Source organism: Cebidichthys violaceus, unplaced genomic scaffold (assembly GCF_023349555.1).
Source record: "Cebidichthys violaceus isolate CVI_PGR_0920_01 unplaced genomic scaffold, fCebVio1.0.p SCAF_195, whole genome shotgun sequence".
Classification (NCBI taxonomy): Eukaryota; Metazoa; Chordata; class Actinopteri; order Perciformes; family Stichaeidae; genus Cebidichthys; species Cebidichthys violaceus.
Window position 1 is genome coordinate 63,946 of NW_027176367.1, and position 17,906 is coordinate 81,851.

The following is a 17,906-nucleotide window of genomic DNA, read 5'->3' on the forward strand; positions in this document are numbered from 1 at the left end:
ATGTGGAACCAGTTTATTGGAGTGGTTAACGTTTAGTGTTGCTGACACTCAAAGGTCTGTGGCATTTCACGACATGTTCACTCACGTTCTCTACTAAAAGCGCCTCCGTGACCTTTGAGTTCTTTCGGCAGCTGATTGGCATTTCATTACACGAGCTTCACCCAGACACAGTAGCACCTCCTCGGTTTGAATATCTCTATTATTAATCTGCCATCATGCCTGATATAAAACAGGGTGAAAGAACAAGAGCAAACAAGTTGGAAAACTTAAAGGCAGGGGAGATGCAAACGGTGAAAGGGACAAACTTGTTTATGCTTGCACCACAACATAGCAGGAGCGGTGGCTGCCATTGATGGGAATTACAGTAGTTCAATAAAAACAAACTGATTCCATATATTTAAATATGACATGTCATATATGCATTTCACTAATTTAGATCAGCAAAAATAAAGACGTATTCCTGCATGAGAATAAACTGCATAAATACCTTCATCTGGGCTTTTTTTTAAATAGCAAATAAAAGTCCAATTTATTCTATTTTTTAAACTTCATTATGATGTTTTTTGTGTGATTTTTGGGCACAATGAGTGGGGCAGAATAGGGATCTATCACTAAATATCTCCAAAGCTAATTTGAAGATGTGTTTCTGGGGGATACTTGAGTAAAGGTAACACCAATACTCTTGAAATACTCTTGCACAAGTAAAAGTGTTGTCTTCAGTGATTCTTCATGCTAAGACATCATATATTGTTGGTGATATTTCGTATCAACAATCTGAATCTGCAAAGTTACTTTGTATAAATGTAGTAGAGTACTATATACTCAAGTGAAGTACAAGTATCTCACAATCATCTGAGTAAACGCACCACGTTACTTTCCACCGGTGCTTAACGGTCCTTTTTGTGTCCCTCGGACCTCACTTTGGGCAGCTCCACCTCGACAGATTCCCGATTGGAGCCTACAAGCCCACGAGCCGACGCACGTGCGCGCGCTCAGCCAGTGCGCTGGTGCGCTCCTCCACAAATAGAAAGCACGAGTGCGAGCGTCGTATCATTGACAACTACCAACAGGGTCGACCGCCGGACTTTTTTTTATTCCAGCGCTTTTTTAAAATGGAGCGTGGAGAGAAGAGGCGCAGGAGGCGCTGTCTTATTTTAGGAGTCGTCGCTGTCCTGCTGCTTATTATTCTCGTCGCCGTTGTGTTGGGACTGACGCTCCGGCGGAATACACTGAAGACAACGTTCATTAAGAGGTGTGAGGAGTTCAAGGGGTAAGCGTTTTAAAAGTGTACAGATGTCACGAAATGAACCACACGGCATGGAGACTGAGAAGAAGTCCCCTTGGAATACAATTTAAGACACATGTTTGCAGTAAGTCAGCAAACTCGATTTTGGAGGAGAATGCCGTGTGTGGTGCTGTTGGACTGAGCTTGCATTACACTGACAGGTGTTTCTATTATGTGTCCAGACCATTCATATCAATGAGGGCAAACTAAATCACAGAAACAGCTGGATGGATGGATGACTTTATTAATCCCTATAGGGAATTAAATCATCATAGCGGTGACATACAGTGAAATATAATAAAGTGAACAGTAAAATGCAATAGAATGACAACAGGTGCATGAACACAGCTAAAATGGCACTAGAATAAATAACCATAATTTAAGCATCCTGGTAGTCTATGTGTGCAAAGGGCAGGGTGTTGATTATGCTTTTCAACACATATTGTGAAACAGTGAGAAGTTAGAGTGCGTCACAGAATAAAGAGTGAAGGATGCGTTCATTATAAGTGCTTTCTGGGAAGTGAGACAGTAAATGTAATGTTTGAGTTGGAGTTGAGTCCAGATGTTTGGTTCCGTTTGGTGCGCTGATCAATGATTACTTAACTGGCCTCCTCTCTGAACTTTGGTCGGTCCGTTGTGTAATGACCGTGTTTCTCATGTACCTGTAGTTTCTGTCTTGTTTATTGTAAATAAGCCAACGTTGACGTGAGATATGAATTGGACACGTTCAACAATGACCCAGTTTTCACACAGTTTCTTTAAAATGATAATCTTTTTTTTTTCTTCTTATTTTTTTAAACAAAGTGCTTCACAAAACTCCAACTAGTGTAGCGTGAAATAAAACATCACGTAAGGGAGGGAGGAAGTGCCCTGTTTCTCTTGGTCATATTAATTTATATTAGCAAATAAACTGTACTTCAGAACATATGAATGCTTTCATATGCTGATCCACAATCACATTAATATTCGTCATCATTATGCATCAAAACTAAGCTTGCTGCTTCTCAACCATGCCCATGTGTTCTTACTTCAAACTGTTTATTTTCCCCATTTCCCAAACGCTAACAAATCTAATAAATAAACTGTAATTCATACGCAGCATGCAGCAGCATCACGCTCCATTATGTTTCAGATACGACTGTCAAAAGGTTTGGGGTCTGTTTGAACAAGCCTACGTAGGGCTGGACCCGTGTGAAGTTCCCATGGAAGCCTATGATCCTCTGATGGCCGCGGTCCCCTTCAAGCCTGAATGCAACAGAGTAAACAGCGCTCATCATCATCTCTCTGCATGCAGATCATCCACTCTTTAATAACGCAGCACAATACATTCAGCATCTGTGTTTGTTTGGGGTTTTTTTGGGGGGGGTGGGGTGTTTAGAAGATATTCTGGAACAAAACCAAGGATGTGGTCCATGACTTCACTGAGAAGAGGGACTGTTTTTACACCGTGGAGGAAACTCTGTTGGGATCGGTGCTGGATGGGCTGACCTGGTGTGGAAAGGAGGGCAGCAGTGGTGAGACTCTTCATCCAGGAAACAACCTCACAGCAAAGTGTAGTATCATCTACAAAATAGATTAAAGGATAAAGGACATATATATATATATATATATATATATATATATATATATATATATTAACTATATATGTAAAGTTGTACTATCTAAAGATGTGTTTTTAACTGATTTGTGCGACTTTGGCTTGCAACAGTTCCCAAACTAGCTCAAGCTCTCAGAAAAGAAAGAGAAAAAAGAACAACGTTTACATTTCTCTTGGAGGTATAATGTTATTTTATCATGCTGGTATTGAGAGCGTTCTCATCTTTGCAGTAATAGCACAAAAAATATCATCAAAAATCATCAGCAGTTAAAAAAAAGGGACATAAGTATCTACAAGAAGCTTCTTCATCTGTTCTTTTTAAAGACAACTCATTTATGGAATTTTGTCAGACACAACATCGATATATAATAATAATAATTATAATAATCCCCCCACCCATGACAAACATGATAAATATGGTGAAATAAACACAAAATGTACACACATTTGTACACGGAAATTGAACTACATGTCGACAGAGATCCATATGTCAAACATATCTCGTCATCAACTCACAACAGCTGTGAAATATTTCCCCTTTAGATCCTGAAATCAGACCAGCAGTTATCCCAGAGATGTTCAAGACGTGGTCTGAACTTTTCCATAACGAAGCAATATTTATTAATAGCAATCATGGCCGGTTTGAGGAACTGCAACTTGTTTCTTTTTGCAAGACGAGTGTCAGGAGTGTCTCCCAGTAAGGCTAGTTTAGGTGAACAACCCAATAATCTCTTTAAAAATCTCCAAATATTGAATTGATTCTTTTTTTCCAATTGATTCAATTTCCAGAACATGTGAATAAGATTAGACGTCTCAGTTGTGCATCTTGGGCAAAGATCTGAAATGTTTAAAATGTTTGAAATTGTGTAAAAGTGTCGACTCTGCGCTTGTTGTTCTAGAAACGTTCACTACCGGCTGCCCGGGATGGACCGACTGTGCGAACAACACTGTTCGCTCCTTTTGGAACCGAGTCTCAGCCGCTGTAAGTCATCAACAAGAATTCCCTCGTTTTTTGGCAACAACACGACAGTTGTGGGATCAAGCCGCGGTTAGAACAGCACGTGTGGAGCACGAGGTGAAACACCTCCTGTGCTGAAGCGATCGCGGTGGAGCGGGAGGGAAGAAAAAGGTCAGTCAGCCTGGTCCTCCGTCAATGAGGCTTTGTGTCGGTCTCCATGGAGCCACATTGCGGAGCTCTCTCCTGAGCGAGCAGTGGCAACCCACGCACTCACAGCCGCCCCGGTTTGGTTTGTCTGGATGTTATTCTGTGAAAAAACTAGCAACACATAAACACCATTTTTGTTCACACGTTCACCAAAACACACAGATTCAATCCAGCATAAAACATGGACACAAAACGAACCATAGACAGCATAGAAAACAAACACAACAAAGTGTTTCGCATAAAATTGGAGCATGAGAGAATAAAAACACTAATAGTTGAAATATCTTTATCATTAGCTGCTGCTGGCATCTTTAAGAAAGTACAACAGATACGCAGTTAGTGTGATATGAAGGAAACCCAACATTGCATCACCCTAGAAAGTTTAAAGTGCAGCAAGACAAATTGTAAAATCTTTGATTTTTTTTGTCCTCAGCAGGCTGCTGTTACAACCGATATCTTTACAATAAAAATGCATCAAACGATGATGTGGAGTACAATGTGAAAGAGGTTGCTTGTTATGAACCTACGGAGAATCATCACCTGAATCTGCAGCTCTCCTTGGCTCTACAGAGCTTTGTATTGAGTTTCAGCTCATTGTGTAGCGGTCCGCTCTCACAGGGTTATTTTCAGCTGCTGCAGGCGACGGTTTTCACAAATAAAAGCTCCTAAAACCCAAAGAGACAAATATTTATGTCAGGAGTTGGTTGAGACCAAAAACAAAGTTAAGAAACAAAGTTAATGTTAATATTGGACTTACATTCACCAGGTGGACAAAACCAAAAAAAAACAAATAAAGTATAATGATGCTCCGTAACTGTTGGATGTGTAAACAAACCAAAGTTCAGTCTATCAAAATTAAAAAGTGATGATATGTGAGTGTTGTCTTCACAGCCTGTTTCTGCTGCCCCCAAGTGGCCAAAAACAATAATCAGCTATTGCAGGTTTAAGAATAACAACAACGATAGTTATACATTTTAATTCAGGAAAATGCTAACAATGACATATTATTACGTTCATCACTTTGTTGGACTACAATAGATAAACATAAAAAATACATAAATAGTCATTGGGATTTCATCGCTACTGACTTTTACAATTGATCTAACTATGTTAAAAATGCAACACAGTCTGCATTAACTTAGGCAGCATGCATGTGTGTGTGATCATAGTGAAACGGATATATTTTGAAAGGAACAGTGCGTAGGATTTAGTGACATCTAGTGGTGAAGTTACACATTGCATCCAACTGAACTACAGTGGCCTTCAGGTAACGTAATGTAAATGCTCTCTGTAGAGCGAGTGCTTGGTTTTTGTCCATTCTAGGCTACTGTAGAAACATGGCGGTGCACCATGGCAAATGAAAACACAACGATTCTTAGTTTCAGGTCATTTATACATTAATAAAAACATCACCAGGGATATTATATTCAATTTCTGCCACTTAATCCCACACGCTGTTCCTTTAAGAGTATGCTGAAGTTGAAAAGCATTGCTTCAGAAGAGTTTGTCACCTGTGAACACAGCCAACAGTGATGTGAGCGAGCAAGACGTCAACAACAACAACCGCCGGAGTTCAGCAGGAACACCATTTTGAGCTGCTGATGAGCAAACAGAGAAAGAGAAAAGATGATTACAACTGATACGGGGTCAGCTTCTCAACCAGCCAGTGAAGTCTCTTCAGGTGTTGTTGTGCCTGGATCGTGTTGCTGTTCACCTGCTTGTTATCTCCTCCGTGTAACATATACTTGCGTGGGAAGTTCCTACAAACAACCTGGTAGTTTTCCAAACTGTACCAGACAGGAAATCCGGCACGGATAGCACATCTTGTTTTGCTGCTTTTGTGTTCTCCTTGATCACCGAAAACTCGGGTGGGATCCAATAAAAATGCGTGTTTTGACATAATATCTATATTAAAAAGATGATTGCAACATTTTGACAGCTAAACAATCATTAATGCCAAAAGTGGGACAAAGGTGGCTCTTAGTGATACTTTGTATTCATATAACATATTGACTGTTTTGCATATGTCGGTTTGTGTGTGTGTGTGTGTGTGTGTGTGTGTCCACCTGATGAGAAAATGTAAACATAAGTAGTACAGCCTCTTTCTCTAGAATAACAAATTATTTGACCTATTTCAAGAAGAGATAAACCCAGTCCAGTTGATTTGGTTATACACTGTATGTATTCACCGCTGCATGAATCATACATGTCTACATTGCAAAACAAGTAGTGTGTCTGTTGTGTGACTCTAAAGTGCATGTTCTCATGTGTGTGTAGTTTGCAGATGGTGCCTGTGGTAACGTCACAGTAATGCTGAACGGATCCATCGCCACACCATTCCATCCCGCCAGGTGAGTTTCTCTGCACCTCTTGTGTCGTCAGTCAAAAAAACTATTTCTTTGCATTCTTATAAGACTGATTCTTGTGGATTACATACAATATATAATATACATGGTTTTCTAGAATTGAGTGAATGTACAGTTTTGTCTTAAATCGTTATGATTCTGCTCTGAATTACTTTCTTTTTCGATATTCTTCTTTGAGATTACCACATCCTTGAATAAGCACTTCAGCAGGAAACAAACCAAAATGATACAAATGAAGAATTAGTGAAGGAAAGCTTAGTGGCTGGATGTCGTTGGTGTCCCTTAATGTCCAATAGTCAAGCATTTCAATATAATTAAAAAGTCACATTGGGGAGAATTATGTCCTTTAAACATCTGCATGTTCTATTCTTTTCATATCACATCCTGTGTGTTATGCTTTTCCTTCATGTTGCTGAGTAAATTGTGCTCTTTCATTGTTGTTGTCAGTGTGTTTGCGAGCATCGAGGTGAAGCGGTTCGACTTTCCCAGGGTGAAAAGCCTGAACGTTGTTCTGGTCACACAGGAGAACTTTGTGTAAGATTGTCCTCCTCACACACAAGACTTCTGCAACATTATCGGCCTTTTTGGTCCTTCATTTTGAATGCGATACGTGCACAAATGTTCCGTGTGTTCCTCCGCAGTGGGCAACTTTTGCTCAGATACAAACTACATACTGAGACAGTTGATCCTGAAGTCATGTTTTCTGTTTCCTCTGCAGGACAAACTGCACTAATGCATCTTTAAAGGACTTGCAGAAAGAGCTGGATCAAGGAATGACGTACGAATGCAAGGAAGTGTCTGAGTAAGTTCAGCATGTTTGTGCGAGAGGACGTCACCGCATGTGCACGTATGTCGACATGTGCGCGTATGTCGACATGTGCGCGTATGTCGACATGTGCGCGTATGTCGACATGTGCACGTATGTCGACATGTGCGCGTATGTCGACATGTGCGTGTATGTCGACATGTGCACGTATGTCGACATGTGTGTGTATGTCGACATGTGCATGTATGTCGACATGTGCATCATCTGTCTCTCTCTGTCTCTCTGCAGAGCTCAGATCGAGGAGTGCAGCTCTAATCCAGAGAAACCCTGTGGAGCCTGTTGGTGAACTAACTATCAGATCAGACACCATAATAACCAGCTGTGAAGTTCATCTCTGTAAAGTCTTTGTGTTTTAAATAATGTGCTTTTATTATTATTATTATTATTATTATTATTATGCAGGGAATTGTTGTCGTACCTGTGGGCCAGTTTGACTTAATGTGAAATGTTTTGTATAAATGCCGCTCACACATTCTTATAATGTGACAACGTAACTTTTTTTTATTAATCTTTAGGTTTTTAATCAAATCTTAAGAGTTGTGGTAAAGTGCCATGTACTGTAAGGGGGGGGGAGGGGGGGAATACACCAGCGCTGCTTTCTAACTCCACTGACAAGCTTTTCAAATAAAATGTTAAAATACGAGGCTGTGAAATCGTCTTTGGATTCTTTGGTGTGATATGATTGTTTGTGTAAATCATATTTCATGAAATTAAATATACATAAGAAATGTACAGAAGAGGACGTAATAAAACCCTTTGATACAGTTATTCCTCATGGCTTGATAAAGATCCTACGTGACTCTAAACCATCACACATGTCGGACATTTTGAAAACAGCCCGATACGTTTCTGGAACTTCCTCCCATCTCCACGCAGGACCTCTATAGCTAGAGGGACCATCAAGGCCCTTCTGAGCCCTGAGTGATCCGTTCGGCCGGGCGGTCAAGCTTTAGGAAGAGTCCTGGTTGTTTTTGTCCCCGTCCGTATATCTGGACACCGACACACCTGTGTCTCTGAGCGCTGCAGGAGGTTCCTGACACCAAGGCCCTGGCTGTTTGCTCTGTGTGTTGTCTGCCGTGAGTCTCTATATGGACAGCTGTGTGTCTTTCTAATCACGTCTAATCAATTGACTTCACCACAGGTGGACGTTAATCAAGGTGATCAGGAGAAATGGGAGGCACCTGAGCTGAATTTAAAGGGTCTGAATATTTATTCCAATGTGATAGAACAGTTTTTTTCTTTTTAATAAATCGGCAAAAGAATTCTAAAATCCAGTTTCTGCCTATAGAGGAGGAAATAATTGAAACAAATTAGTATTTTTCTGAATGCACTGTTATTTTGTCTCTCATCGTAGGTCGAGGATCGAGTTTGTTTTGATTTCGCACATTCAGCATATGAATAGCTTTTTTTTTTATTAAAATGTTCTCGGCTTGATTCTCATTTCCATATAAAAAATACAATCTTGGTTTCTGGTGTTTCAACAGATTATGTTCAACTGATGATCTCATTTCTTATTTGATGGCAAAACTTGAAATATCTTTGTGATAAAATGCTGAAATATTATATGAAATTATCTTCATAATCATTGTGTGAAATGATCTTGAAGTAACAGTTTGTGTGAGTAAAATAACAGATCATGCTGCAGTTTGACAGTTTCCAAATGTGCAAATAAAAATCAAATAAATAAATGAATGGTGTGTTTTATATAGTAAAAAAAAAAAAATTGAAAACTAAACCTGAATAACAATACATTAATCTTAAGTGTTACTTTCTATGAAGCAGTTTTGGGGGCTCTTCTCTCGAACCACACAGAAACACATGTGTCTGTGTGTGTGTGTGTGTGTGTGTGTGTGTGTGTGTGTGTGTGTGTGTGTGTGTGTGTGTGTGTGTGTGTGTGTGTGCACTTTGACCCTCAGTTGAGTTTCCCTTTTCTTGTTGATTTACATGAATCTGGGGCCTAAGTGCAGACGGAGATGTATGCAAATAAACTCAACCACTAAACCACAGAGGAGAATAGAAAGCGCTCATAAAAATGTCGCCTGCTTTTGGTTTTAGATTTGTATCTTTACGCCACAAGATGTCTTATCTGTGATGTGTGTGAACCGGAGGTGTATGTGTATATATGTGTGTGTGTGTGTGTGTGTGTGTGTGTGTGTGTGTGTGTGTGTGTGTGTGTGCGCGCCACAGAGTGAGAATCTCTTCGAGTGAGATTGTTGTGGCAGGAAGAAGAAGGAGCTCGGTAATAACCTCCTCTTTCCTTTCTAGGGACTTGCTGCTGTGTCACACGTACCGTAAATGGGCTGCCGTCGGTGCTGGGAACACACACTGCACAGGTGTTACACCAAGAAAGGCCCCTTCTGTAAAAACCACAACATGGGGTGCCGTGACAAGTACTGTAATGTCGGTAATCATCGTCACACTTTTAGTCACTGCCACCAACACTACGCTGCTAATGGTGTGTGTGGCACTTCTGAGTCGATAATTAAGTGCTAATGGGACGAGTCCACCCAACTATCTGGAGCTGGACTTTCAATTAAAGGGAATTTAAACTGTTTATTTTTCCTTTTTTTGGGGGGGGGGGGGGGGGGGGCGTGGATCTTCCAGGTTAATTTTTAGGTGTGCCTCTGATTTGCATGTTTTGTATTTTATCGTGAATGTGTCATGCTTTGTGTGACTCATATGGATCTGGTCTTGGTCTTGGTCTTGACTTGGTCTCAACCGCTCAAAGTCTTGGTCTTGTCTTGGTCTCTATACACTCTGGTCTTGGTCTTGACTTGGTCTCTATACACTCTGGTCTTGGTCTTGACTTGGTCTCTATACACTCTGGTCTCTGATATCAATAGGCTACAAATAGAACTGCCTCCAACCAAAAGTAGCCTATAGGCAGGAGTGTAAGTCACATCTATTTAAGTCACATGTAGTGTGTATTTTTAGTGAAACCACATAAAGTTGTACTTTAAAGATACAGTGATTTCGCTGGCGTTGGCACTCACCTGCCTTGGTTTTCTCTGACACACGCATGAGAGTATAGAACACGTCCTTATTCAGGAGGACTTTTTGGTTTACTCTCTCTCTCTCTTGTTGAAGTGGGATATCCCACAATGCTCTGCTGAAACCAATAGAAGTGGAAGCTCCAACTTCATCTTCGAAAATGTGAAAAAAGGAAAAAGTAATTATTGGTGTTAAAAGTGTCACGTGGGAATTTTGCAGCCTATTTTCATTCCGGCATCACGTTGTTGTTTTTTTTTGTTGTTTTTTTAAACAGGAGGTCTAAAGAAAGAAGAAGGTGGGCTCACAGCTTCATGTGAATACATATGTTAAACAGGCTTCAGAAACACGTGTTTCTGGAAGAATAAAGGAGCAGCCACGGGTCCACTCCCCTGCACCGAGTATCGATTACTGGAGGAGGAACGGCGGCGTGTTTTCCCCTCTCCTCCTTCCCTGAAACGATCCGCTCTGACTCAACGCATTGAGTAACACGATAGACCTGCGAGATGTGTGATTTTCCCACAGACCCCCCACCACGTTAGTTTTCGCGTGTGTGTGTGTGACAGTTTCATTTTGACATTTTGTGTCTTTGAAACGATTTCCGGTTTCTAAGTGTGATCAGAAACAATCCAGGAAGAAAACACGCTGACAAGTTCGCGAAGCAACCTGCAGGCTGCACACTGTAAAAAGTGACGAATCGAGGGCTGACGTGGTGTTTTGTTTTCTTAAATCTTATTTTATTTTAAGAAACAGGAACAGTAATATTGTTTTTTATACTGTCCTTTTATAGACGTGTTTTTTTTATAAAGCTACTGGAGGATTACAAAGACCTTTTACATTTAGTCATAGTCATCAACTTAATAATTGTTCATTATTTCTTGGCAGTAAAATATTCATTCAAAAGTTAGGCTTCAACTAACACAAATGCAAGAGATATTAAAGTTATTTGTTATTTCATACATGCACTGTGTGCCTGCTGGGATGCACTTCCGGTGGAGAAGTGTTAATCCATTGTTTTTTTTCCCCTATAAAAAACTAAGATAAGATAAAATAAGATAAAATAGTCCTTAATTAGTCCCACAGTGGGGACATTTACAGGATTACAGCAGCATAGTGGACAGTGCAAACAAGATACATAGTCAAAATCAAAATCAAACAAGTATTATAAATAAATAATAAACAGTAAAAAAGTAAAAATCCACAATAGTTAAAATATAACTAACAAAAACTATAATCATAAAGTAAAGAAAAGTAAAATATTACAAAAAAGTATTAAGGAACGCCAGTCAGCTATATTGCCATACTAAAAATAAAAAGTGCGTCATTTCTTGCAGTGAGGAGTCAAATATGTCTCTTAGTCACCGATCCATACCATAAAGACATGATTAATTACCGCTCGTGCTGCAGATCAACCTCTTGTACTTTCCTTTCCTTCGATAAAGTCCGTCCGCGGCTCTGCCCCTGAGGTGACTGGGCAGTTCTGGTTTTTCCACGTCACTCGGGATCTTCAATATAACTTGCGAGGCAATTTGTTGCTTCAAACTGCAACTGTTGAGGGATCTGAACAAGTCGAGGACTCGAGAAAGTAATAAGATGGTGAGATTTATATTTTGTTTCGTCATAAATTGTGTCTCTATTGTTTATTTTTGTTTGTTGATGAATCCTCCTCAAACTCAGGTGCAGTGTAGTTCAATACTTTATATGAATGACAGATATCTACTCATGTTTAATCTTCCATGTCTGACCGTTTATTGTGTGAAATGATGTGGTATGAAGACATTTCACAGCTCCACGTGCAGCCCGAGTTTACAGTTGATCGCGTGACAGTGTGGAGATGCTTCACATCCTCTGTGTGGGTTTTGAGTCAGCTGTCACGTTGTGCCATTTTGCGCGAAATATACCCACTCCAGTACATCATCATCTCCAAATGTATGTCGACAATTTCAGACGCGCAACAAATCTCTATTTTTATTGATTAATCATTTAATCTAAAGAGCTGAAAGTGACATCTTCAAAGTGCTATAATACAATAATATAATAAGCCTCATCTGAGCAAGTTGAACCAGCGAATGTTTGACATTTTTACTTGATAAAAAATGTAAAAATTTAATTAATTATCCAACATTCAGTTGATTCATCTTCCGTTAATCCACTTATTGATTTTATATTAATTTATATTTTAATATATTATGCATTTCTTATTTTTGCCTCCTAATATATTAATTATTTTTGGGGCATTTTCTTCTACTGTTTATTAGATAGATGTATTAGAAATGACAGTTAATGAAGTGGACAATAATTAGACACACTGTGGTTTCCCTCTAGACCACCACAGTAAGATTTACTGTAATCTACAGAGAGAATTTAACATTATTATAATGTTAGAAATAAGGATTTTAAAATGGCTTTTAAGTTCAATGTATTGACAGTCACTGTCAATTCATTTTCATTTATATTTCCTTTATTTTCATATATTTAATTTAATTTTTTTTAAATTTAAATTTATTTATGGGTTATTGATTTACATATTTTTTAATTACTATAATTCTTTAAAATATTTGTGTCTTTTCTTTAGGTCTTTGATCTGTTTTGTTGCTATTTTTTGGGGGTGGTTGTGCTTTTTTTGCATGTATATTACATATTTGTTCATGAATATAAAATAATATTTCTGAATCTTTTGTTTTATTAAAAGCAAGTGAAAGGCCAGTTTCCCTTTAAAACAATGAAATTAAGAGTCAATAAAAGCAAAGTGTTATAATACAATGACTAAACGTCATTCAGCCATTTATAACCTATTAAAAACATTTTTTGGGGGGGATTGGTACCATGTAAATGTTCAGACTTAAGGATTTATAAATGGCTGTTATGTATAATGTCCTCCTCTGTGTTTTGACAGTCACAACATGGAAGCACAATGGACAGAGCAGCTGTGGAGAGATCACAGACCACAGACAACAGACAGACACACAGACTGTATCCATCACTGCCGAACACAGACAGGTGAGGGACATCACCTCATTGACCTCAGATAGTATTACTGCATTCAAAAAGTACTGCCTATGATTTACTAGCAGTGGTGGGAGAAGTACTCGGATCCTTAAGTAAAAGTAGAAATAGCATAGTGGGAAAATACTCCATTACATTTTAAAGTCCTGACTTCAAAGTATTATGAGCACTCTAAGAGTCAAATGGAAAAGTACTCATAATGCAGAATGGTGCTGTTAAAGCTGTGTTGTACATGTAACAGCATTGTAATGTTGCCAAGTTGAGATACTTGTATATTACTAGTTAGATTAGTAGTATAGTAGTCATTTCTTTGAAGCATAAATGTTTTTATTTATAAAGAAACTTGTAGCTATAAGTTTTAAATAAATGTAGTAACGTAAAAACTCCAATATTTGCCTCTGAAATGTATAAAGTAGCATAAAATAGAAATACTCAAGGTAAGTACAAGTATGTCAAAATTGTACTGTACTTGATTGAATGTACTTAGTTACTTTCTGTCTCGATGGCGTTAACTGCCAGGATTTATTGAGGTCTGCAGGCGTTCTCAGGTACAAAAAGAAGTGTTTTCATTTAATGAAATGCAAATAAGTTCATTCTTGTTTATGTGATCAAATGTTTTCAGGTACGGGGTTTGTGTGGCGGACCCCTCCACAGCAGAAAAGCTTCCCACAGCAGCAGTTTATCATCCCGACAGTGTCACTCAGGTACATATCACCAGTTGCAACATTGGAAGATCCGTCTGAGAGGATAACATCCACCCTCACGTTGTCACCATCTGATTCCCTGACCGCAAAAGAAAAAAAAAAACATGTTCTTTGTGTCTTGATGACTGGAAACACTTCACAGCAAAACTTCCGAAAATATGTAAAAGGAAGTTCTTGTATAACAGTTATATTGCATAATTGCAGTCACAGATGGACTTACCGTGTGCCACATTTTAATAGTTCCTCTTTTTTTTTTTTATTATTTGCTTCAGTCAGAAGCGTCAGCTGCCAGCCGTGACGTCCGAATGAAAGCACAGATACTTCTGTTGGAGAAGCAAAGGCAAGAGGTGAGTACATTTCAGAAGTGAGATTTATATTCCCCCCAGAAAACAGACGCCTGTACTTTTCAGTACTTAAACAAAAATCCTGTTCTTTCTCTTTTTCCTCAGCTTCTTTCTATTAATGAGAAATGGGCAAAAGAGTACCGCACCATGGTACGGTACTACAAAGACAGGGTAAGTTCACAAAACCTTGTTTTATTCAGCAACTTGTCGGCTTTTTGATGACTTTATGTCGTTTCAGTGCTTTCATGCCTCGTGTCCTTTCACCTAACGCTCAGGTCCAGGAATTGAAAGCATTACTGCAACATGAGATGTGTGAAGAGGGAGAAAATAACAGCACATCATCCAAGAAAGTCTACGATAAAGAGAACGCTTTGGTAAATGCAGCGTGCATTTTAATTCCACATTCAATTCAAGGCATTTTCATTTTTAAAACGTGAGTAATAATTTGATCCCCTTGCGTGAAAAAATCCTCACAGACTGGAGACGAGCTACTAAAAGCAGAAAAAGAGGCGGAAGAGCTGCGAGCACAAAACAGCACTTTGACACGAAAAGGTCAGCGTCAGCATGACGAGATCAGACGATTAAACAAGGTGGGGCCTGAAATGATGCACATCAGAGAGGAGGCGCTTTAAATGTCTGTTCCGCCACAACAACATGGTGTTACAGCTGCTTTGACATGTTTGTGCAGGCTCTAGAGGAGGCGCTTCAGACCACTCAACCTCTCACTGTGAGCAGCGAAACGCTACAGGATGTCTGGAAACATCAGGTGAGCTTCCTTCATATATGTGCATTATTATTACGCTTTCTTGCCGACAGTTCGGTGAGAAGATTGACGCCAATGTCATGGTCGTAGATAAAATATAAAGCTGCAGGCCGGAGGCAGTTAGCTTAGCTTAGCATAAAGACTAGAAGTGGGGGGAAACAGCTAGCCTGGCTTTGTCAACAGGTTGTAACCAGCATCTCTAAAACTCACCAGTTAATATGTTGTATGCTGTGTGCTGAATTAATACAAAAACCAAAGGGTAAAGATGACGCATTGGGGTTTTATGGTGGTTTATATGCCGGACTATTTCTTGGTCGGGTGCAGTCGCCTGGAAATGGTCCAGAGCATAACATCCCGTAAAAATCACAAATTGTGGTTTTTACGCTTATTATTGGACAGTTTTAACAATCAGAGAGCTTTAGAGGAGCCGGTACACGTCTTCTTTTTTGTTTTACCTCGCTATCCAGGCTAGCTGTTTTCCTCTGTTTTCAGTCTTTGTGCTAAGCTAAGCTAACCCGCGGCTCGAACTCTCTGAAAGAAAGTCAAATAAGGGTGGTTCCCAAAACATTCAGACTATTCCTTTAAGGCAAGGTCGCCTATTTGAATCCTTGTTTCATGTCTCCTCCTTGTCCATTTTTAGGCGGAAGTCTACAAGGAGGACTTTTTGAAGGAGCGCAGGGACAGGGAGAAGCTGAAGGAGAAGTGTCTGGATCAAGAGAAGAAGTTTAGGAAAGTTCACAGTGAGCTACGTGTCCTCAAATCTCAGGTACAACAACACCACCGTCTGTGTGCTTGTTTTCAGCCACGTTCACTACAGTAAATATCACATGAAGGCATTATGACGTTAACGAAGCGTCTCCGTCTTTACAGGTGACGTGGACCCCGCCGCCGCAGCCTGTGCTCAAAAGCAGCAGCACAAATCAAGACACATGTCCACACTGGGAGTTCCGGCGGATCGACCAGCACCACGTCCAGCTGCAAAGACGCCAGGCGCTCACCAGCAAACCGTGACGACCGACGACGCCCTCGCTCTTTAGTGTGATAACATGTGTATCAAGTGAAGTGAGCTCTGTTCCGTTTCAGTCCTCGGGCCGACTGTCTGCTGCAGGTTGAGCTTCGTCGCGTTCGTAACGAGGCCAATCCACCAGTCCAGGCCCACCGGGAGTCCTGGGAAGCGAACGCATATAAATACACTTGACCCTCTAGTATAAACACTTCCCAAGAGGAGAAAAGCAGCATAGAGGGAAATAAAACTCTCTACTCATTGCGTGCAAAGCTTGCTCAGTTCCTCCTCTCCTTGTGACACAGGTCCTGAGGGAGATATCAGTTATCTCACTGCCTAAACACTATTGACTTTATCAAAAGTGTAACATGAATGAGGGATCTTCCTGTTTCAAGTACCTGTAACCACAGCGTGCCCAGTGCAAAAAAAAAAAGAGGATCCAAGAGAAAACAGAAGGTCGTCATAGTGGTCAGCTTTGACATAAGTTAGTCTTGTCCCGTCGGGCATCGGAGGACAATGCTGAAACTCGTACACAGGCGCACCCGCATCTGTCCGGAGGAATTCAAACACAAGTCCTGTTGTGTGACGATTTATTCTGACTCACAATAAAGCACCTCTGTGGTATGCAGACACTTTAAGAACCGGAAGAACGAGCAGCGAGTATCTCAGTGACAGCGTCCCGCAGGGTCTCTGGAGAGACGTCCTGTAGCAGGTGTGTTCATTCAGTGTGACCTCATTCACTCATTCACACCTGAGGCCCGTCAGAGGAAAGATACAGGTCGCGGGAGAAGACGAAGAAATACATGGGAACATTTATTTTTACAGTATATTTAAAAATTCCCTGTTTTTTGTTTATTTATCATGACAATAAAGCATTGAATGTGTGTCGGTTGGATGTCACTTTTACTGGAGGGAAAGAACATCAGATCACTGATTTCACAACTTCCCTCTTCATACCTTCAGCTAATCACAAGATGTCAAGTAAAAAGAAGATAACGAGGGACTGCAGGCACAGATAAATACAACGCTACAACATTAGAACCACTATATCATCAAGGTGTCACCTTCATACTCTGCCATGCATTACATATTTTAGAAAAGATGCACACACTACATGGTCCAATGAACGCTTGGTCGGTGGCTGTAAGCTTTAAACTATGACGCTCTGTGTTCCCCTCTAGCGTCACGTTTGGAGGCGGCTGGGACGTTAATTGCGCTCAGTGTTTCCGGCTTTCGATTCACTGGACTAGTCTCACATTGTCGTTGCTCTCACAGTCAGTCAAACCGGCTATCATCTGCAGCAGGGGTGCTTGAAAATAAAATGTCGTCAGCTGTAGAGAAACTGGTTGTGGTCATTGTGGTATACGTCAGTACCTGGGCCACAGCCAATGGGTTGCTGGTCTAGTGGGCTTCCAGCGGTGCTGCTCGCTCAACTCACGGCGATAGCTTTGTGAAACAAAACCCCTCAGCCAAAGGAGACAAGACCTGCACAGAAACAGAGTCTGTATTCCAAATCCTGAGGGAAATGTGTCCCTCCAACACTCACCAATATAGAGACGGCGCCTGCAGATTGTGGGTCTCCATTAAAGGCCGCTATACTGTCAGGAACCCACTGAAGGCGACTTGATCCAGGAAGCCCCAGTTCTCCGGTGCTTATTTTAAAAACAGCAAACAACTAGTCACTTGGTTAAGTGGTATTTATCTCACACTATCGCCTGACGTTATCATCAGCAGCACTGAGACACCTAGGACCTCTAGAGACCTCTACTGGCAGACAGGAGCAAGTGCAACAACTGTACCATGGATCCAAAATATATTAAGTAGATAAAGATAAGGATATATTAAGGAGATTATATTTT

General features: G+C 40.3%; 2 protein-coding genes and 1 long non-coding RNA gene across 3 annotated transcripts; 2 read left to right on the forward strand and 1 right to left on the reverse strand.

The window, feature by feature from the left end:
- Window positions 1-1,041: 1,041 nt before the first annotated feature.
- Window positions 1,042-7,827, forward strand: LOC137875034 (ADP-ribosyl cyclase/cyclic ADP-ribose hydrolase 1-like). The gene is made up of 8 exons (XM_068713975.1): window positions 1,042-1,270; window positions 2,418-2,544; window positions 2,664-2,799; window positions 3,782-3,864; window positions 6,325-6,398; window positions 6,861-6,947; window positions 7,132-7,215; window positions 7,468-7,827. The coding sequence occupies exons 1-8, from the start codon at window positions 1,113-1,115 to the stop codon at window positions 7,523-7,525; spliced, it is 807 nt and encodes a 268-aa protein (XP_068570076.1). The 5' UTR covers window positions 1,042-1,112; the 3' UTR covers window positions 7,526-7,827.
- A 3,837-nt stretch (window positions 7,828-11,664) lies between these two features.
- LOC137875039 (TNFAIP3-interacting protein 3-like) lies at window positions 11,665-16,931 on the forward strand. The gene is made up of 10 exons (XM_068713981.1): window positions 11,665-11,823; window positions 13,124-13,227; window positions 13,856-13,937; window positions 14,210-14,284; window positions 14,387-14,452; window positions 14,557-14,655; window positions 14,758-14,871; window positions 14,970-15,047; window positions 15,685-15,810; window positions 15,915-16,931. The coding sequence occupies exons 1-10, from the start codon at window positions 11,821-11,823 to the stop codon at window positions 16,053-16,055; spliced, it is 888 nt and encodes a 295-aa protein (XP_068570082.1). The 5' UTR covers window positions 11,665-11,820; the 3' UTR covers window positions 16,056-16,931.
- On the reverse strand, window positions 13,595-17,729 carry LOC137875040 (uncharacterized). Its single transcript, XR_011103385.1, has 3 exons — window positions 17,594-17,729; window positions 14,158-14,260; window positions 13,595-14,016 (listed from the first exon to the last, which is right to left on the reverse strand). It is a non-coding gene; the product is annotated as an uncharacterized lncRNA (long non-coding RNA).
- Between the last annotated feature and the right edge of the window lie 177 nt (window positions 17,730-17,906).